At 46.7% G+C, this 22222-nt stretch overlaps 1 protein-coding gene across 5 annotated transcripts in view; it reads right to left on the bottom strand.

The window, feature by feature from the left end:
* The window catches only part of GFRA1 (GDNF family receptor alpha 1), a 224351-nt gene extending 207618 nt beyond the window's left edge, over window positions 1–16733 (bottom strand). For 2 of the 5 annotated variants that reach the window (XM_043476408.1, XM_043476413.1), the window contains exons 1-4: window positions 16439–16595; window positions 15845–16138; window positions 14707–15000; window positions 13381–13464 (exon numbers count right to left, since the gene is read on the bottom strand). In XM_043476408.1, the coding sequence (XP_043332343.1) occupies window positions 13381–13464; window positions 14707–15000; window positions 15845–15884 (418 nt within the window). In that variant the 5' untranslated portion in view covers window positions 15885–16138; window positions 16439–16595. Of the gene's footprint in view, window positions 1–13380; window positions 13465–14706; window positions 15001–15844; window positions 16596–16717 lie in introns of those variants that run through there. The other 3 variants (XM_043476412.1, XM_043476411.1, XM_043476410.1) reach the window with 3 other exon arrangements.
* Between the last annotated feature and the right edge of the window lie 5489 nt (window positions 16734–22222).

Below are 22222 nucleotides of genomic sequence, written 5' to 3'. Positions count from 1 at the left end.
TATGTCTCCTATAACAACAGCATGAAGACTTTTCATAACCTGGCCCCAGACCACCCTGCTTCCTGCACTCAATCCTGCTGTCACCTGCTCTCCAGGTGCCCCACTCCCTTTCCGAGACCACCCTGTGAGGTCCAGGAGGCCTCACCGACTCCTGCTCTTCTGCCCGCCCTGGGCACCTAACTGGGGAGCTGTGTGCACTGGGTGCCTTTGGCATCTTCTCCCCCCAAGGAGAAGGTCTGAAAGAGAGAAGCTTACACTTGACCTCCACTTGCTCTGTGTCTATCAGGAGCTGAAGTAAGCAGGTACCTTCTGAGATGAGGAGTTACGAACCCTAACCCTATGTCCGTTCTCCAACCTGGGAGCATCCAGAACCCCACGTACTTTTATGACACAAAACTATATTAGGTTGAGCCATGTGAAATCTGTGCTATTCTACCATGCTGACCTGCAAAAATGGCAATTTCATACGATTCAACCTAAAAATCCCAATAGTCTTAAGATACACGAGCCGTCATCCTTCCCTGGTTCTGCTAAGACAAAGGCCAAGCCCCTGAGCGTGAAAAACCCACCTCTCTGCCCAGCTTGTCTCCCACCGCTGCTCATACCGACATCGCCAGCTGTAGAAAGCAGCTTATTATTGCAACCTGGACACTCTGCACCTTTGCCCATGCTGTTGCCCCTGCCTGGAATGCCCTCCCCAACCACTCTATGTATGAGATTTCTATCTACCCCCCAAAACTCAGCTCAAAGTCCCCTTCAGAAGCCTTTTCTGGTCCATATCTCCATCTAGTCAGATATTCTCTCCTTAAGGCTACATCTGAACCTGTACGGAGTTCTACTCATTTGCTTACCACTTAGCAACATAACCTGCTTCTTTTATGCCTATTCATATAACCTATTTTTTTGTTTTGTTTTATACCTATCCCTATAACCTATTTTTTTTTGTTTGTTTTATACCTATCCCTAAAGCAAGAAAAAAGAAATCTTAAAAGACAACAGCAGGGTCTGAATCACCTAGGCCTCTTACTAGGATCATCATAAGTTCTCAATAAGTATGTGATGAGTGAATTTGACAGAAATGCCACTCTATCACACCAAAATACTGAAAGTCAACAGAGATCACAGAAATCAACCAATTCTTCTCTTTGTTATAGTGTACTTATTTTATATACAATATATATTACATGTGTATATCATACACACACACACATATATATAACTCAGTATGAAATGTCTATAACTTCATGCAGTTTGTGCCCTTGACTCTCAGGGACTCTCTCTCCTGTTACACGTATGCAAAGACACTACAGCGTGGGTTCTTGAGCCAGGCCTCCTGGGTGAAAATGTGGCTCCACCCATTCCCGGGCATGTGCCCTCAGGCCAGTTCCTTACTTGGGTCTCAGTCCTCTTACCCATGAAGTGGGGCTAAGAGTACCCTCTACTGAACAAGGTTAACACAAGCTATTGCATGTAAAACACCTAGCTCACTGCCTCTCATAGATGTTGCTAATTATTATTTATTTTCTTAAGGTCTCATGGGGAGTGTAACCATTTCCACCAGGAGTATGTTTAGAGTTCACCTGGTCACTCCTCCCATTCAAATCCCACTTGCCATTCCTAAACATATGAGAATATAATGGTTCCATCAAGAACTCTCCAGAATTCTCTGATCTCCTGGTATCTTCTTCATCAAGAGTTTATTTGAAACTCATACTAACAGGGATCAATGAAACATTTCATAAACACGGGCTTTAGAAAACCTGCTGGCCTATTTCTACAAAGAATGCAATCAATACTTATTTCCATACATTATTAACTATATACAAAACAATAATGTACACAGGGCAACAGGAATAACAGTTGGCATGGTGTTTCTTACACCATCAGAGGGACGTGAAGGAAAGTGGTACCAGTATGATGGAAGACAAATGAATGGCCTATTCAGTTCAGTTCAGTTCAGTTCAGTCGCTCGGTCGAGTCCAACTCTTTGCGACCCCATGAATCGCAGCACGCCAGGCCTCCCTGTCCATCACCAACTCCCGGAGTTTACTCAAACTCATGTCCATCGAGTCAGTGATGCCATCCAGCCATCTCATCCTCTGTCGTCCCCTTCTCCTCCTGCCCCCAGTCCCTCCCAGCATCAGGGTCTTTTCCAATGAGTCAGCTCTTCGCATCAGGTGGCCAAATTATTGGAGTTTCAGCTTCAACATCAGTCCTTCCAATGAACACCCCAGGACTGATCTCCTTTAGGATGGACTGACTGGATCTCCTTGCAGTCCAAGGGACTCTCAAGAGTCTTCTCCAACACCACAGTTCAAAAGCATCAATTTTTTGGCACTCAGCTTTCCTCACAGTCCAACTCTCACATCCATACATGACCACTGGAAAAACCATAGCCTTGACCAGACGGACCTTTGTTGGCAAAGTAATGTCTCTGCTTTTTAATATGCTATCTAGGTTGGTCATAACTTTCCTTCTAAGGAGTAAGTGTCTTTTAATTTCATGGCTGCAATCACCATCTGCAGTGATTTTGAAGCCCTAAAAAATAGAGTCTGACACTGTTTCTACTGTCTCCCCATCTATTTCCCATGAAGTGATGGGACCAGATGCCATGATCTTAGTTTTCTGAATAGCCTATTAGGTCACCTTCAAGTGGGACTAAAGTATGTATTTCTTTCTTTACCACTGTATAATGCTATTTATACAACAACATGACAAAAAAATGGCTCTAGGCATTCTGCTCTACTTTAGAATCCTTCCATCTCACACTGAAATGAAAAAAAAAAAAAGATACAAACCAGAAATTGCTTCTTTGGTTAATATTTCTGCAGTTCCACAGGAATGGTTTTAATAGCATGCGTGTTCTGGATTTTACTTGTCAATTAAGAACCCATCGGAATGCAGGGCTAAGTATTAAAATAATAGATATTGGTTTATCTTTCAACTTTAAAGGCCTTTTGTCAAATAGTGCTTTAAGGTGGAAAACAGAGGAAGGGAAACTGGGAATTAAGGGAAGACAGCAGGAACTCCGTAGGTTCCTCCTTAATAAAGGATCAGGTCTGTGCTTAAAATTTCATCACATAACTAGAAAGAGCACAGGCTTTGAAGATGCAGGAATAAGATGTGAGGCTTAACTCTTCTACTTATTGGCGGTGTGGTGCTGAGAAAGTTAATCATCCTCTCTGATCTCATGTTTCCCTTTCAGAAATCAGAGTATTATACCTACCTTTTAGCATAGTGTTAACTGCTCAGTGTAGTTTGACTCTTCGCGACCCCACAGACTGTTAACCTGCCAGGTTCCTCTGTCCATGGAATTCTCCAGGCAAGGATACTAGAGTGGATTGTCATTCCCTTCTCCAGGGGATCTTCCAGACCCAGGGATGGAACCTGGGTCTCCCACATTACAGGCAGATTCTTTACTGTCTCGGGCACCAGGGGAGCTCACCTTTTAGCATAGGTGGGGATCAAAAGGAAATAATGGCCTTGAGGGCACTCAGCTGGGGCTCCCCTAGGAACTCCTCCCCCCACAGTTATATCCTCTTTAAAGAGACAGCAGGTCTGGAGACAACACAGCTCTAGGACTAAGGGCAGAGTCCCAGAGGCAACTGTGGTTTGACCAGAAATAGGCCATTTGACCAAATGATTAAAAGTCTGTCATATGCTAATGCTTGGACGGGGCGGACCATGGGCCAATTTAGCGGGAGTAAATTGCAATTGATTTTCGAAGAAATTGCTTGTTCTCTTGCCTTTCCTCAGCTGTGTCACACTCTCTCACACACAGCTGTCTTTGTCACAGCCAAAACAGACTGAAACACGTGTCAAGGAAGATCTTTTAGAGGCAAAATGTTTAATAATACAGACATCCACACTCACACATGCTATAAATACACACATGAACAGGCAGATATATAAATATATCTCTATCTGTGCGTGTGTATATACATGTTTATATAGATGTTTCTAGAGGGCTCAAATTCAGTAACAATTATGCACCATGACTGTACACTTCTGTGTGTTTTACAAATCCCTCTGTGGTTGGAAAGCCACCCTAAGTCATTTTTATTTTTACAACAACCCACTATTTGAAGAAAGATCAGCAAAGAGCACACCCCTAAAATCTCCTCTCCCTGCTCTCCCCAGCTCTATCTGGCCAAATCCCTGAATATGAAAAGAAAATGGTTAAAAGATCACAGAAGATAAAAAATCATAAGAATAAAGGTTAACAATGGCTGCTTTCACCCCTAATTTCTGATATGGTGATAGACCCTCTTAGAACATTAATTAGAATGGGAAGAGAGATGAAAGAAATGCCCAGGGGACATAATAAATTAGCCCCTTATGCAAATTACCCATTCGTTCTCATCACTGACCCAGCTAGTTGAGTCTCTAAATTACGGGAAGCGGTTAGTTTCTTTAACAAAAAAAAATCCAGACAAAAGATTAATTTTTTTTTTAAATGTGAAGGCTGGGCAGGCTTAAAGCAACAAATAATTTCTTAGTTTTCATTGCAGACAATTCTGAAGGGCGTCAAAAGATAAGAAAATGAACATTCTGGCCACTGGGTTCTGTTGCCAAACAGAGACCTATTAATTAACCCTTGTTCTGAAATAATTCCGAAACAATGGACAGCCAACCCTTTAACTGAAGTCGAAGGCTGTGCTTCTCACTCTAACTGTGAGAACAAAGTCTGGCAAGATAAAAGGGTGCATGGCTGAGGAGCAGGTGAAGGACAATTTAAAGGAGGTGAGGAAATGCCAGGAGATGGAGAATTTCAAATATCAATTTAAAAACAAACACATACCTAATTTTACTTGTCATCACTGTCCTCGACAATTTATGTTTCACCGTCCTGGAAATTTATGGAACTCTCAGTTTTCTTATCAGTAAAATAAAAGGATTGGACTAGAATGACCTCCAAAAGTCCTATGGCATCTACCATCGGGGATTATATTTATCCCTTTGTTTTCGCACTGTACTTCCAATAATTTGATTTGTTAAAATATAATCTTACGACATGCATTTTGTCTTCACTCCTGGCTTCCTTTTCTCTTTCCTACTCTCGTTTTCCCCTCTCCTTTATTTTCTCCACTTTCTTATTTTATCTTCTGCATGTATTCAAATGAGATGCTTTAAATACACTCTGGTGCAAAGTAAGGTACATATTGAATAAATCATGCTTTATAAATGTTATTAATATGAAAATCTATATGGTGAGATGATGATTTTCTCTGGTAGGAAGAAAAGGCTGGATAGAAAAACAGTAAGTCACAGAATAACACAAGATTCCACAGTTAGGCCCTTAGAGAAAGAAGGAAGACGTTACAGGTCATCTTCAGCTGCTGCCCTCATTTTACAAAAGGAGAGGGTGTCTCTCCGGAAAGGCAAACACTTGCCCAAGGTCACCGGCTAGATGCTGGAGGCAGAACACAGGCTCTTGATTCCTGGACCAGTGTGCTCTTTGGATAAAACAATCCTGATGACTTCTCTTGACGATTCTCCACTGTATCCCAGAGAATAGCAACAACAACAAAAAAAGGACATTCTTTGGAAAAAACAAGCTTCGACAGCAGAAAAATTAAGAGGTGGCAGAAAGAAATACTTCAGAAGACTAAGGAGAAGGAATGAGGACAGACATATTGGCTATAAATAATTTTGCACCTTGTAACAATCTTCAGTTCATGCAATTACCTGTCACTCACCGATGTTTTATCTCCCCTCTTCGGGTTACGGGACCTACAGTAATTCTATGCAAAATATCTGACTGTCTCTACTTTCACAGCCTGCACTGGAACATTCCGGCCGTTGCCAGAAGCACTGAGACGCTGGAAAGAGCTGACGCCTTACTCATGAAACTTCTCAAGGTTGACAGTTCATCTAAATAATAAAACTTGCCTTTAGGAAGTGGTCAGTGACATAAGAAGACCCAGATTCCTCAGGTCATGAGGCAGGCAATAAGAAAGCAAGTGTAGACTACGACTTCATTTTTGTAAAAAAGAAAAAAATAGATAAATATATATGTACACACACAGTTGTATATAGTCATATATATAGGAAAAAAGCTGCAAAGGCTCCTATCAGATGTTTACAGTGGTTATCCTCGGGAGCTGAGACTACGAATGGTTTAAATTCGCTTTCCTTTCCTACCTGTTTGTAATTTCTTACTGTCGTACCATAAACATGGATCGCCGTGGGGCCGGAGTGAGGGAGTAAAAGCGAAAAGTAGTGGTCTGTGAAAGTGAAATGGAAGTGTACTTAGCAGGGCCTGTGGAGACGGAAGCCTTTCCCAGGTTTGAGGCATGCCCTTCTCAGGCAGCAGTAATTCTTCCCGCTATGAGGGGCGTTGCAGAGAAGATTTATGGGGAGAGGTTAGAAGAATGGGAATCAGTCAAGCTGAGAAGGGTAGGCTGATCACAAGAATCCTTAAGTACAGCAAGAGCTCCCACCCGGGGTGACAGCCAGCTGCAGCAAAGAGCCAAAGGAAGGGACAGGGGGCTCAGAGCAGGCAGAAGGAAGACCCTCCCCGAGGGGGATTTAAGACTCAAACTGGGCTATTAAAAGTTAGGGCTTTCTGCCAGGGCCCTTTAGATATTGGATAGATTTCTTCTTTCTTGTCCAACCCAGCTGATGAGCAGCTTTTCTGAAGGCTTGGGGGTTGCTATGCTTTTCAAGACATAGAATCATGGTTCCACGACCAGGGAATCACGTGTGCATGTTCAGTCACTCAGCAGCATCCTACTCCATGTGAGCCCATGGACTGAAGCCCGCCAGGCTCCTCTGTCCATGGGATTATCCAGGCAAGAATGCTGGAGTGGGGTGCCACTCCCCCGTCAAGGGGATCCTGCCAACCCAGGGATCGAACTTGTGTCTCTGGGATCTCCTGCATTGGCAGGCAGATTCTTTACCACTCAGCCACCTGGGAAGCCTGGACCAGGGAATATGGTCTGTCGAAAATGAGCCCCACTTTTGGAGTCAGGAGTGAGCCAGCAGCTAACACGGCCTTGGCACAGCATTAAAGATGACTGAGATTTTATTGAGGACCAATTATATTTCAGGCAGGAGGCAAGGCTTTTTACATATAGCCTTTTTAATTCCCCAAAACCTGTAAAGGAGGTATTATCACCATCTCATCTGATATCCAAGGATTCCGAGGTACAGTGAGATCAAATGACCTGCCCAAAACAAGCGGCAGAGCTGGAGATCCGCCCAGGTGAGTGCAACTCCGGAGCCTGCGTCCCTTCTCCAGCACCAGCACACACAAAGATGAAAGAGGCGCAAAGCTGCCCAGAGCACTGGGGGGACAGCAGCTGGTCAACCTAGTTTGTTTAGACACAGGTGACTGAGGTGAGATGGGAGGTTGATTAACAGAAGAATCTAACAAGGGAGACTGAAACCAGATCACTCCTGGAAGTCACCAAGGTGCTAAGGTTACAGATGGCGATGGGTGGCCAGGTTGAACAAGGAGAAACTAGACACAGGCGTGGGGCCAGTAAGAAGACCAATGCAAAGCTCAAGTGAAAGATAAGATAGGTAGACTATGGGAATGGAGAGAAGGGCAATTCAAGAAACAACAGGTAATTTCAGGAGGACTTAGTCATGGGTCCAGTGGAAGGAGTTGAGGAGGGGAGGGGAGATGGTGGAGATGATTCCAAAGCTTATGAGTTAGGCAGACAATGTCTTTATATAAAACAAGAGACTCAGGGAGAGGAGGATCTAAGAAGAAAAGGGGAGATGATGAGATCCAGTTTGGATGCACTGAGTTTGAAGTAACTGAGATACAACCTGATGGATTCAGCTGGGATTCAACTGGAAATGCTGGTTTAGAGCTCAGGAGAGGCTAGAGAGGAGCAGGAGGGAAGACTCCAAGTCATCAGTGTTCATGGTAGCTGAGGTCCCAGAGACAGATGATGTCAGTTCAGAGAGTAGGCAGAACAGAAAGAGGCCAACGCCGACATTCTCTAAGGCAGTACCAGATCCAAGTAAAGGTTCTGGAGGAGACCCTCAAGCAATGTGGCCCAGGCCAAATGGTTTCCCATCTCTGAACTTCAATTTTGCAAAAGCAAAGGATTAGATCTCTAAGGCTCTTCTCTGATATTCAACCACCTATGGTTGATAAGGGCTTCCCTAGTGGCTCAGACGATAAAGCATCTGTCTGCAATGCAGGAGACCCAGGTTCGATCCCTGAGTTTGGAAGATCTCCTAGAGAAGGAAATGGCAGCCCACTCCAGTATTCTTGCCTGGAAAATCCCATGGACCGCGGAGCCTGGTAGGCTACCGTCCATAGGGTCGCAAAGAGTCGGACACGACTGAGTGACTTCAATTTCAATTTCAATTTCATGGTTGATAAAGGCTTCCCCAGTGGTACTTGTGGGAAAGAACCTGCCTGCCAATGCAGGAGGTGTAAGAAACACCAGTTCAATCCCTGAGTCAGGAAGATCCTCTGGAGTAGGAAATGGCAACCCACTCCAGTATTCTTGCCTGGAGAATCCCATGGACAGAGAAGCCTGGCGGCCTACAGTCCATGGGGTTCCAGGAGTCGGACAGGACTGAAGTGACTTAGCACATATGGTTGTGCTAACGCCTGCTTGGAGCCAGGAAGGACGCTTGATGCTGAGCAAACACCCGGCAGCATAAGCAAATCCCCAACTTTCCAGTGAGAAAGACAGACGCATAAATAAGTCCTCTCGATAGTCTGTGATTAACAGCTATCATAAAGGCAAGAGAGAACTGCAGCGTGAGAGAATCCTGAGTGGAAGTGCCTGTCTGGGGGAATTCCAGCATGGCCCTCAGAGATGAAACCTGATCTTGTTCTTGAAGAACTAATAGAAACCTCCCAAACGGAGGCAAAGCCAAGTGTCAAGGCATGGGAAAGTGAACACACACGAAATACCTGGGAATGGCCTACAGAGTGAGCTTGACTGGAGAGGTGAAGTGGCTTTGAGAGGGAGGGCAGAGCCCAGGTGTGGAAGATGGTCGTGTGCTGTGTGTTCAGTCGCTCAGTCGTGTCCAACTCTTTGCAACCCCATGGACTGTAGCCTGCCAGGCTCCTCTGTCCATGGAACTTTCCAGGTAAGAATACTGGGGCCGGTTGCCATTTTCTACTCTACGGGATCTTCCCAACCCAGGGATCCAGTCCACGCCTCTTGCTGCTTCAGCATTAGCAAGTGGTTTCTTTACCACTGCACCACCTGGAAGCCCCGTGAAGGAGTTTAACATATGTCAGAATAGAGAACAAAAGACTTATAGGGTTTCTCAACAGAGGGACACACGATTAGAGAGCTGAATAAAAAGGAGAGGACCACCATACACCCCTAGCAGCTAGTACTTACAAGCTCTTCTCTCTTGTCATAATTTGACAAGACAGCAGATGGTCTTATAAGGCTCTTCTTCAACATGTAAACATTTTAAGAAACTTTTCATTTAATAGTTACATAAATATGATGGTGCATTAAAACAGAAATGTTAAACTTGGCTCATGATTTACAGCATCATTCAAAAAGGAGCCAAACTCAGGAGAGCTTAGGGGCATCTGATGCTGCAACAAGCCATTTCCAATTACTTGGGAACCAATCTCAAGATCCTAAGGTTTCCTGTGAAAATCTAAGCCACTGACTGGGACTTGGCAGGGAAATGGTTGCAAAGCCAGAGAACTAGAACTTTGTCTTTCACCAAAGCAGATATAGGATGTTCAAATACCAGCGTCACTCTTGTCCCACAATCTCTCCACTTGACTCTTGTTTGCAAATACCATTGACTTTGATTACCCCTGAGGAAGGTCTGGCATTTCTGGACTCCTCTACAAAATCCGACCTCCCAATCAATACTTTTAAATCTTGGAGCCCTTTCTTAAAAAAAATCTCTTGCTGCCTTCAAGGGGCTAATATCCACTCTCTGATCCTCCATCTCCAGGCTCTTCTCAGCACCCACTCCACTCTTCAAATTTCTCACTGCTTTGCGCTCCCCCTCCAGAGTCCAAAAACAGTGCCAACAAGCTCATCTTCCTTTCAAATCACTATTTATTTCTTGCTGCATTTGAACTTTTGTGAAGAAGAAAAGGTGAGGCAGAATGGAAGTGAAAGAGTAAAGTCATGGCTAAGAGTCACAGATGTGAAATTATCACTTGATAGCTCCAACCTCAGACACCCTGAGCACCCACACAGCCCTGCCCTCTTGGCTCCCAAGACACTTTCCTGTGTTTGGTCCTCTCTTCTGACGTCCTCTTGCACTGACTCACTTGTTCCTTTGTGTCCTCTAGCTCACTGTCTGGTGGGACCCCTAAAAACCACACCAGCATCCACCCACAGAAAGGGCACTTCCTAGAGCCCTTCAAAGTGCCTTGGAGGCCAATGCTTCCACTTCTGCTATTGTGCTTCCAAGAGAAGAATCCTTCCAACTTCCCACCTCAATTCTCGCCAGACTAGCCTGCTTGATTTCCCTTCTGCAGTTCAGGCTTCAGATGACAGTTTTTACATTATTCAACCTTATTTTTGGTCCCTTCCTTGTTCCCATCACTGATAATATCTCCATATGGCCTTTTAACTAGTGATCAAGTAAACAGTGGCAAAGATGGCTGTGGGTTTGATGAGTCCAAGGAAAATGGAAATGCAAGAACGTCAAACATGTCTTGTTCGGTGAAAGGATTCAGCTCACCCTTAGCATATGTGGATAAACATTCTCTTCACCTTGGGCAGAGACATCCAAATATGGAAACTCTTGATGGCTACCCTATCTGTAAAAGGCAAAGGACCTGCTGTCCCGGTTTCCTCAGAGACACTCTTAAAACAGAAGAGATGTTCTAGAAACTCAGATTCAAACCATGAAGAGCAGCATTCATCATCCCGATCCTCTGTCCCTCTCCATCCTACAAATGCCAAACTGGATCATATGCATTATTCAATGGCTGGAAACCTCTCGAGGCTCCATTTGGCTCTCTTATACCCACTTAAGGAACACAGTCACTGTAGAGGTCAAAGCTCATTACAGCTGGAACCTAAATCCAATGCCCTTGAGATTTAAAATATAGCTCCAGACAAGATCTTCCTGGCCCTGAGTAATTCATTACAACTTCTGGGTCCTCGGTAGGCTGGGTCTTACAATGTATTTGTTACGAAAACATACCTGTTTGAGAGAGCAATCCAAAAAAATGAATGGGTGGGACTTGGGACTTGGTCCAGGCAGAAGCATTTCTGATAATCATCAAAAAAAAAAAAAAAAATCCAGACAAGCCAGTGGTATCCAAGAATGGCCAGGTCACTTTAAGTGGAGAAAGAATGCAAGGATTGAAAAGAAGGGGATTTTGGAGGTGACCTCAATCCACCCTCAGAATCATGGACTGTTAGGACTGGGGATTTTTTACTTCAATGGTCTCATTATACCAAAAAAAGAGAGACCCAGAGAAAGTAAAATGAGTCTATTACAGCCCTATAGTTCATAACAGTTTTAAAATTAAAACCCACATGAACCTTCTTCCTTACCTATTTCCTTACTCTCACTTTCCCAGCAGGCGAGAAGGGTTCACATCCTTCCAGGCACTGGTACAAAGACTGAGCAGTAATGCTTCCAAGGCACAGGCAGCCAGCAGGAGGCACTGCGCCTCACGGTACCAGGAAGGTCAGCCGGATTTCTGGTACCCAACCCTAGTTCCTACTGATCTGCTAACACAAAAACTCTGATGGTCATACACTCTTGCCTGCGCATTCCTACTCCACTGTCTGAGCCACTGTCCTGGCTGGGCCAAAGGGACAGAGAATATTAACAGGGATCTGGGATATAAGCTATCAACATTATTTAGGATCATGTATGAATGCCTCTGATACTAAACTTGTCCTCTTATATTCTATCCCAGAAACAGGCCACATAAACACACACAAAAAATAATACAGAGGAGTGATTCTCAAGCTTCTTGAGCATATAAAGCACTCAGCCCAGGAAGCTTCCTAAAATGTAAATTCTCATCCCACAGCTCTGGGAAGTAGCCTGAGATTCCATACTTCTAACAAACTTTCAGGTGACATCAGTCCATGCTGATGGTCTGAGGAGTACACTCTGAGCAGTAAGAGACAAATGTTACAAAACCAAGCAAATAAATCTGAGTTTAAATGCTGGTTTCACCAGTAACGACCTCTGTGATCTTAGGCTGGTTTCCTAACTTCTCCTTGCCTCAATCATCTCATCTCTAAAATGGAAATAACAATATGTAAGACACACTTGATGAAGACTACATAAGCTAGTGATGAAAAGATCTTAAACAGTGCCTGGCACATAACAAGAGCTTAATAAATGCCAGTTGCTGGCTGCTTCTGAGATTCACGGGAGCAGATATGACTTCTATCTGGCTCACTGCCAAACTCCCAATGGTGAGAATGCAGCAGGTGCTCAATGGATGTCTGTGAATGAATTTATGTATAATACACTCACACATAATTTCAGTATTCACATACTTTCTTGGTTCTACAACTTTCTGCAGGAAAGCATAAGACATTTAAAACACTAGAACACTCTCACCAGGACCAAAACACCATCTCATAGAATCGCATTCAATGTGAACCACCACGTCTAACCACCAAGAAACATACAATTTGTGATGGCCATGTATACTTGAGAAAGTCTTAACTGTAAACAAATAAAGACAACATCAGTCTGGAATCTGTGTGTCATTAAGGGAAATTACTGCCTCACTCATTATTTATGGGGCTATCTGAATGCAGATGTTACAGAAAACTTAATTCTAAAACTAAGTTCACTTCCAAACCAAATGTAGCTTTGCAAAGACAAAACAAACCATGGGAAGTGAGACCACTTTAGAAAGGGCAATAACACATTCTTTCATATATGCACACACTTGCTCAGGAAAAATCAAAAACAAACAAAAAAAAAGTTAACAAATAATAGAACTTAATGTTTTAAATCAAAGGCAGACACGTGAGTCCGTCCAAGAGTCTTCAGCAATCTGAGATTATCTTCAAGCATCTTGTAAAGTAAAGCAGCATCATTTAAATAGATCCCATTTCCAGGGAGGCACTGTGTACAGTATGCAGCAAGAAGGGAATACGATTGCCACCTACAGACAGAAGTGGCACTCCCTTTGCAAGAGTTGGCCAATCATATTTTATTGCAGGGGGGTGGGGAGGAATTCAACCAAGTCACTTTCCTCCAACCTCTTTCAAACCACCACACCACATTACTTCATTTAGAATTACTTTCAAGTCATACAATCATCTCTAGGCATTCTGCCTCTTCATTATCATCATCCTGTTTCTAATTTCCCAGAAACACTGTGCCATTCAACTATCTCCTTATACACTGCTTGAGAGCCAAAGAGAATGCAAGCCAACGGATTTCAAGCGGGCGAGGGCATCAGAGTGGAAGTATGAATCTGCTTACCTGGTATGAATGGGACCACCCGGAATATATCAGACAATCTGCTGTTCACTGGCTCATACGGGGAATCTTCAAGCAGATCATTTCCTAAAAACAACAGAAAGATTGGGTTCAGATTGGAAAACAGGCATATTTCAGGCAGTTTTTGTTACTGAATCTGAATTCTAATTATGTGATGATTGTGTAACAAAAAGATGCTGAAACTTTCAAAGATTTCAAATGCATCTATTTGGCTCTGGTTATTTCTTTTCATTCCCTCTGCCTCTGTTGTCCTTGATCTCCCCAGAGTGCCATGAAAACATTGGAGAGCAACCCAGGCTGATCTTGCCAGAAAACTCTCCCACTCTTTGCAAAGGAAGGAAACCAGAGAGGAAGGAATCAGTGACGTCACAAGCCCAGATTGCCTCCAGGAGCCAATGGAAGAAAGGTGACCCTAAAGAGCCCCCACTCTCCTGCTTTATTTATTTATTTATTTTTTTGGCTCCCAAAACATGACATGCGGTCACAAAGCAGGTACTCTGGCTATTAAACACTCAGCCTGTGAAATAGGTTTTCATTAACAGGTTCTGGAGGAAGTAGCAGCTGAGAGGTCAAATCTGTATATTACAGATTTTCAGCAAGAGTCTCAGTGGAGAATGAAGGCACTGAATGTTTGTGTTAGATTTACAAACATGAGCCACCTCTGGCACACAAGGACCAAAAAACTGCCATTGTAATGGATGACTGTACCAAGCAGACCTGTCCCTCTCTGAGTCATTTCTGTATGAACCAAGGCTGAACCACACTAGCTGGTTCAAGACTCAGATCACCTAAGATGACAGTTTTTTTTTTTCTGCCACATCTGCCTTTGATCAGGTTTGGAGGTGGGGGGATGGTAAAGATAGAATAGATTCCACTGGACTTTTTATCCTGAGTTCTTTATCTTGTGTCAGAACAGAAGGGGAGGAGAGAGAAACTCCAGGCAAGACGCAGTGCAAGCTTTCGGATTATCCTGGGGAGCCAGCTCTCCTCCTCGGAGGGAAGACACAGGTTCCTCGAGGCGGCCTTTAATGGATTCCTACTCCGATGTTATGACCAAGTTTCAGAGAGGTCAGCGGGGGTCCCTGGGCTGTCCCTCCACCCCATCACGGGTTTGCCAACAACCAGGCCCCAACAGGGCTGCTAGGGAGGCAGCAAACACCAGCTGCCGACGTCCCTGAGGGCCCATGAAAGGTCCTCATTCTGCAGCTGGGGAGAACTGAGTGGAAGATGAGGTCAGCCAGACCCCGGGGCCTGGGGGCCCGCTGCCTTCAGGGGCTGGGGGCGGGTGAAGGGGCCGGCCGCGCGTACCCTGCAGGCTCTGGTACATGCTCCAGTAGATTCGCAGACAGTTCTTCTCCTTCTTCATGCCCCGCTTGCAGCGGCAGTTGTAAAGGGACTTCTGTTTGAGGGCCTCCATGGCACTGCGGCACTCGTCCTTGGCCTCGAGGCCCGAGGTCAAGCTGAAGTTGGTCTCCTTGCCCGCCACGCACTGCCGGAGCGTGCGGTATTTGGTGCTGCAGCTCTGCTCCTTCAGGCACTGATCGCTGGCTTTCACGCAGTCCAGGCGGTCCCCGCCGCTCACCTCGGCCGACAGGAGAATGTCTGCGGGCGGAGGGAAGGGCGCGTGAGTGCGGCGGGGCATGGGCGCGGGGCGCCAGCGGGGAGGGAGGACGCGCGCAGGACCCGGCTTCTGGGGCTCCCGGCGCACCCAGCACGCCCGCCCCGCTGCGCCCGAGTCCATCTTCGCGCCTCGCACCTCCTGTCGCCGGTCTCCCCCTACTTCATCCCGAAGCTTGCGGGCTTCTCGCGATTTGCCCGGAGCCAGCGCTGCCCACCGCGAGCGCCGGCCCTGCCGCCCCGGGACCCACCGGCCTCAGCGTACGCTCGACCTCCAGGGCCGCCGGCCCCGGTTGCAGCCATTCGCTCCGCCTGGCCCGACTGAAGCCCAGGGGCTTTCGGAAGGCGAGAGCAACGGGCTGGGCACTGGCCGCGGTGAGGACGAACCCTGGTCCCCAGCCCGCCCGGTGGGGAGCCCTGAGATGCTATTGGGGAAAAAGTTTTTTCCTTCCAACTTTGCTCTCCTGGCCGGGTGCTCGTCCACACCCCACTTGCCCGCCGCGCCTCCGCGAGCTCCCGTGGATTCCCAAGGAGCTTCGGGCTCGGGGCTGGAGGGCTCAGACCCTTTCATTGCCCGCAGGCTAGGTCAATACAAAACGTAGGAAACAAAAACCAAGGAAGAAAAATTGCGGGCAAGTGCCGCGCCGCCCGCGCCCCACTCCCCAGCCGGGGTTGCTGAGGGGTTCAGCAACGAAACTTCCCGCTCCCACCCCCACCGCACCAGCAACGCAATTTGGGGCCGGGGCCGGGGGTGGGGGGGGTGGTTGCTGCCGCTGGTATTCCCGGAAAGACTCCGCGGATGAGAAAGCCAGAGGCGGCCTCGACTTACCCAGAAGCGGCAGTACGAAGTACAGGGTCGCCAGGAACATGGTGCCGGCGCGCAGCTGGTCCCCGCCCCCCCGAAAATCCCGGCCTGCCGCTCGGTCTCGCCAAGGGAGCTCAGCATGCAGCGATCCCCGGACGGCTTCGCTGTTCTGGCCGCCCGAAGTTCAGCTCCATCCAGGGCGAGAGGAAACTCCCCGGTCCGTCCGCCGCCACCGCCGCCGGCGACTCAGCTCCGGGCGGGCGGCTGGCGCGAGGGAGGGAGGCGGTTCCGCTTTTAGGGGTTCAGGTCCGACCCAACCTGGAAGGGAGAGCGCGCTTTCAAACGAGAGCGGAGAGCGCTGGAGCCTCCCCCGCCCCTCTGCCCTCCCCGGCTCCTGCCTTGGGGGACTTTTTAGCGCCCGGGTGAGGGCCCACCCCTACCCGGGTCGGGGCGCAGGGAGGGGGCCCCCGGGGGTGCATGTGCGTGTATTCCCGGGAGCCGCCCGCACGCGCAGGGTAAAGGCTAGAGAGGTCGGACGCGAGCTCCCAAAGTCCAAGGGGGTGTCTGCTGGGTCCAATCCAAGAGGTTGAACGCAAGCAAATAAATAAATAACGTTACTTTCCGAGAGCGAGCCGGCCGCTGCTTGGAGTCGAAGCACTCGGCGGCGGCAGCTTTCTCGCCAGCCCTGGCGCGGAAAGAGCCCCTTCTCCCGGGAAGTTCACCGCCCCCTCCTCGCGCCAGCTCGCTGGCTCAGCCGGCCCTCTCCACCCAAACCACCAATCGCTGCCCCCCATTGCCGTATCCCCTCCTCCTCGGGCTCGCCTCCATTCAGAGGCAGTCGCGAGAGGGGGAACCGATGTCCCGGTTGGGGCTGAAACCCGGCTCGCGAGCCCCTACCCGCCGCACTGTCCTCGGCTGGCTTCCTGGCGTCCGCGCCGCGTAGACACTAGCCCAGCGCCCCGGAGTCGCGCGCATCATCGCCGCCACCCTGGCCGAGCGCACAGGGCCCGCAGCTCTGGAGCGCCAGGGCAGGTGCAGCCCCGCGCCGCGCAAGACGCTGCGCCCCAAAGTTCAGGGGCGCCCACAAGACGGGTAGGGGAGAATGAGGGTGAGGCGACGGGTTCCCAAACCGACAGAATGGGAGAACTCTATCCAAATGCTACCAACCTGGGCTTAACCAGCTGCGGCAAGATGCCAGTTTATTTATTTATTTACTGGGGGGTGGGGGGTTGGGGTGGGGGGATTGTACTCGCCCCCTCCTTCCCTTTCCAATCTCACTTCTCTGCACTAGGAAGAAAGATGCGGTAATCTTCGAGAGCGCAGAGGACCAAGTTGGGCCAGGGTGTTTTCCGAGCAGAGCCCCGGCTCGGGAGGTCCCTTAGGGATGTTAGTGGTTACTGGGAGCTGTTCGGCGGACAGTGGGTTCCGAGGCCAGATTTCTTTGTCGGAGCACCCTCCGCCTGTTCCTGCTCCCGCCAGCCGCAGCACACCGCCAGCCCCTCCGATACTCGCCCGCAGGGACGCCGTAGATGCACACACTCACGGGCCGTGGGACCCGGGGCTGGATCTCGCAAGCGCGCACAGGACACACAGCGCTATGCAGCCGGCCGCGAGCGCCGCTAGTCTCTCTCTCTCAGTTCTCTCTCACACACACACGCACAATGCACAAGGCCTCTTTCTTCCTTCCCTCTTAGCGCAATCAAGCCAGACCCTTCTTCTCACCGCAAAGTTTCTCCCCACGTCACCCGCGGCTGTGACTCAAGATTTGGCGCGTTAGAACACACACTCAGACCTTGGCCCTCGGGGCGCGTTTGAATACACGCTCAGACCCTGGCCCTCGGAGCTGCGATCGCGGGATGTGCCCAGCCAGTCATCCACGCCAACATGCTCACACTCACACTCGCACATGCACACGCAGTCTCTGCCTCTCTTCTCCAGCCTGAACAAGGGGACAAAAGCGCACCCCCTCGCCCACTGCATTTAAACCGCGTCAGACCTGGCTTTGGGAAATTTATAAGCTGACCTCCATCTTGGCTGTTTCAAGAGTAAAATTTAAAATAATAATAAATTTAAAGGTTCAACACACGCGCAGCCCTTGATCCCAACCCCTGGGACCACTCGTTCTCAGCCAGGTTGCTGACCCCACACCCCCACCCCACCCCACCCTGAAGACACGCTCCCCTCTTCACACGCCGGGGGTCGCACGGGGCATTAACGTCTACACTGGGTCCAGAGAGGGGTCTGGGCAACAGCTCGCGGTGGCAAGCTCATCCAGGGGCTCAGGACTTGTACGTGGGATCTTTGCTGGTGTCTAAGTTCATCTCTTGGGGAAGCCGAGTTTTCAAGTCTAGGTGAGCCCAGCTGTCAAATATGCAAACCCATCGTACTAGACAATGGGCTGCCTAGGAGAGAGAGAGAGAAATGGTCAATTTGATTGACGGAAGGGTGGATAATTGAAAAGGGCAGGGGCTTGGGTTGAAGTTTGAGGCCGGGGTGTAAGGGCGGGGAAAAAAGGAGGAAGGACGCGGAGGGCTGCGTAGCTCTCCATTCAACTACACTTAAGTCAGGCGTGTGCCTCACCGCGGCGGCGGCCACTGGGTTGCGCGCTGCGCTTTGTTTGGAGTGCGCGGAGGCATCAACACGCGCTCCAAACCCAGGGGACATCCGATGGATCTGCGCTCCTGTGCACGTGTTCCTCGGGGGCGGGTATGAAGCCCTCAGCAAGCACCCCCCTCCCCACACGCGCCGCGCGTACAAACGCGCGCGCACACACACACGCAGTCACACCACACACGGATTTCTTGTTCAGTGTATCAGTTTACGCTTGGTTGTTGAGTAAACAAAGCAAACATATGTCACATTTTCGCGACAGATGGTTCAAACCAAAGGCTACTTGCAATCTCTGTCTCTGGCAGTGGTAACAGTCTAAGTTACAGAGTGGACTAAGCGGAAATGCAATTAAGTCTTCCAATCAATTTCTCCATGTCAAAACAGTTTATTCCCATGTTTTCACACACAGACTAGAGAAATCCTGTGGAGGTGGTTTCAGTGAGAGAATTACAGAAATGTGAATTAAGAGTTTATCTGAAGATTGTTTCTCCATGGACACCCAAAACATAAAACTTTCATCACTCCATTTTAGTGGTGGTGAATGTCTTCCTTTGGAAGTATCAGTAATTGGAATTTCAATTTTCAGTGGCTGGACTAGTGCCTGTCATTGCAGACCATGTGAAATGGTTGGAGGACAATGAGATTTCATTTAAGGACATCACCCAGGTCTTTTATAAGGGTTCTTTGTTAAGAAATTATCCTGTGCTTTCCTACCATTCCACAGGCATCTTTTAAATAAAATTTTGACAGGGAGAAGATATAAATAAAAGTTCTTCAAATGTAAAATATGGGACTTCTTTTAAAATATTTGTAAGCTTTGAGATATTTCTGAACTTTTCACTCACCCTAGTCTTAAGTTCTTACTGATGATGAAAAAATAAACCACAAATTATATAACTGTGTTGTCCAACTCAATAGTCACTAGCCACATTTCCATCATCAGAGAAAGGTCTGTTGAACAGAACTTTACAATGGTGTAAAATTATTTTATGTGATGTGTATATCAAGTTCACTAGCCATGTGAGTATGTCAATGAAAATTAAATAAAAGAAAGACGCAGTTCCTCAGTAGCACTGTGTGAGTCATCCAACTGTATCTGACTCTTTTCGATCCCATGGGCTGTAGCCAGCCAGGCTCTTCTGTTCAGGGAATTCTCCAGGCAAGAATAGTAGAGTGGGTGGCCATTCCCTTCTCCAGGGGATCTTCCTGACCCAAAGATCAAACCTGGTCTCCCGCTTTGCAGGTAGATTTTTTACTATTCAGTAGCACTAGCTATATTTCAGGTACCCAATATCCCTCTGTGGCTAGTGGCCACCATATCAGACAGCATAGATATAGAACATGTCCATCATTACAGAAAGTTCTGCTGAACAGTCTTACTCTATAATGTTGGTGTGAAATTATTTAATGCGGCATGTATATAAAGTTCTCAGAAAGTAGAACAGAGCAGGCCTAAAGTGAATGTTTTACAAGCAGCAAGGGTAGTAGTCACCATTATTGTAATTATGATGATGATGATGTTAATCGTTTGAAGGAAGTTGGAGAATCCATAAGAACATAGCCCACTGCTGGTTCTCAGAAGGAGATCAACAGGTAAAGAAACTAAGGAAAGAGAAGTAATCTCCCAAGGATAGCTGTGTGCAGAAAGATGTGGCCCGTACACCACCCTAAAACTTCTTATAGTAGGAGCTCAAAAAAGCCTCTGCTTTACAACTATATCCACGACTTTCTAAAAGCGAGAAAAATACATAGCTGGAAAGCCATTGGAATATAAAAGATAGAAATGCAGTGTGAATTACTGTGTTAGTATTATCTCTGTTCCCTTGGAGCTTATCTGTTCCCGTGTGTACCAGGACTGATCTCGGGATGAAAGGTGACATTGAAATATCAAATATTATTAATAATTATAAAGGTTCATGCCATCATCTGTGACATGTTTTCTCAGTGGGAAATTGGTTTTAATGCTACAAAATTAGGTTCAATCCACCCATAAGCACGTGAAGTGAGCAATTTTCTTGCATTTCTTGATGTAAGTGTATTTTCATAACTTAACAGATGAGTCATGGTGAGTATGACAGTTTTATTCCATGCAGTATTTTGTCTCCTACTTTCACTGCCTTGGCCCTATAGAGTATAATGCAAAATACATTCATTTTGTCAAATTATACTGCTCACAAATCACTCAAGGTTTTTTTTTTTTTAACTCAAACTAGTCTATCAAAGTATTTGACATTAGACAGTTTGACAGGCTTACCTCTGTAACTACTAGAAACCACTCATTATTACCTAAATGTGCCATGTTGTTTTTTTTTTTCCTGCTACAAGCTTGCCCATGCTGTTCTGTCTCCATCATATGCACTTTTCTTCCTGATATTTGAAGATCCAGCTAAGCTTTAATAGGTCGCTAAGGACAGTGAGGACTTTGGTTATGAAGAATCGTTGTCTATAACGTGTACTCTCATGGACCAGTTGGAGTCTTTATCACAACTATTGTGACACTGCGTTATAGTTGGTTGCTATATCTGCATCTTCAACTGGAATGTGAGTTCCTTGAAGGCAGGAACATTTCCTATTCATTTTATTTTTGCATCCCCACCATTTAGACTGATAACAGGCACACAGTCACCTCCAAGAAATGTACACTGATGGCACGCATAATAAGTGATGCTGTTTCTCATTTTCCTCCGACACAATAATTCAACCAAAAGATTTACATAAAATCCCTTTGCTACAGGAAAAATACTAAATATAAGTACCTCATGCAATTGCTGGTACTGCTGCTTCAATAATAGTATCAAATATGTATTATTCCTTTGGGGATTTGACATTTACTTTTTTTTTTTAAAAAAACATTATTGTAATAGAATGCTGTTTTTCTGGTTCACTTTAATAGTAACATATGACATATTTCATTTCTGGGAAATGATAGTTTGCCTTAGGTCATATTCTAAGGCATAAAGCCAGAGGCAGAGTAACAGTCCCACCTGAAGTTCTCTAATCATCTGGAAATGTGTCTCTCTCTGGGAGAGAAGAATTTAGAAGGGCCAGACTACAGTTAACCTGGAGGCTTCATCCTCGAAAGCAAATTTTTAGAAGCCAAGGGTTAGTGATTCTTTTATAAACATGCAAGACCTCGTGCAGTCTTTCAGGAAAATGAGAAACTAGAAATCATCCAAATCTAGGAGGCTGGCATAAGGATCTATATGGCAGCACCAATTTCACCCTTTAGGGCTGTACATCAACATTTGCCCTTTGGGGGTACAAGAAGAGCCGTTGCTCTCAGATTTCAGAGCCCTTTTCCAGCCTGACTATATTAAAATATGTCTTTTGAACATTATTTGCAAATGGAAGCTTCTTATTGGCTGTCAAGGTGCCTGACCCTTAGGAGCCTCTGGTAGGAAACCTTACTTCCTCCTTAGTTTTCAAGCACTTTTCATTTCTTAGTAGTAATAAGCCAATGCAAGGGTTTTAATGCATTTGTGAAAGAATATTGCATTTTGTGAGAGTTGGAAGTCATTTGTACTTTGGCCTTATGCCACAAAATGCATTCAAGGTGTGCAGCTCTGATGCAATAAAGTGCCTGTCATGTCTTAGCTTGGCTAGGTAGCAAGAGATACCCCATCTGCAGGGGACTTGCGAGGTTTTCTTAGCGATTGCCAAAGGTGGTAGATGAAAAGCCCTGTACATTTCACTCCTCTTTATCCAGAAAGGATGGGGAAGGGCTGCACTGAGGAAACACCTTTTCTCTACACCACTCTCCTAATAAGCCCTAAACCCTGTTCCGGAGGGACT

The sequence above is a fragment of the Cervus canadensis genome, chromosome 8, assembly GCF_019320065.1.
Source record: "Cervus canadensis isolate Bull #8, Minnesota chromosome 8, ASM1932006v1, whole genome shotgun sequence".
NCBI classification, from domain to species: domain Eukaryota; kingdom Metazoa; phylum Chordata; class Mammalia; order Artiodactyla; family Cervidae; genus Cervus; species Cervus canadensis.
This window is presented reverse-complemented; position numbering and strand designations above follow the sequence as displayed.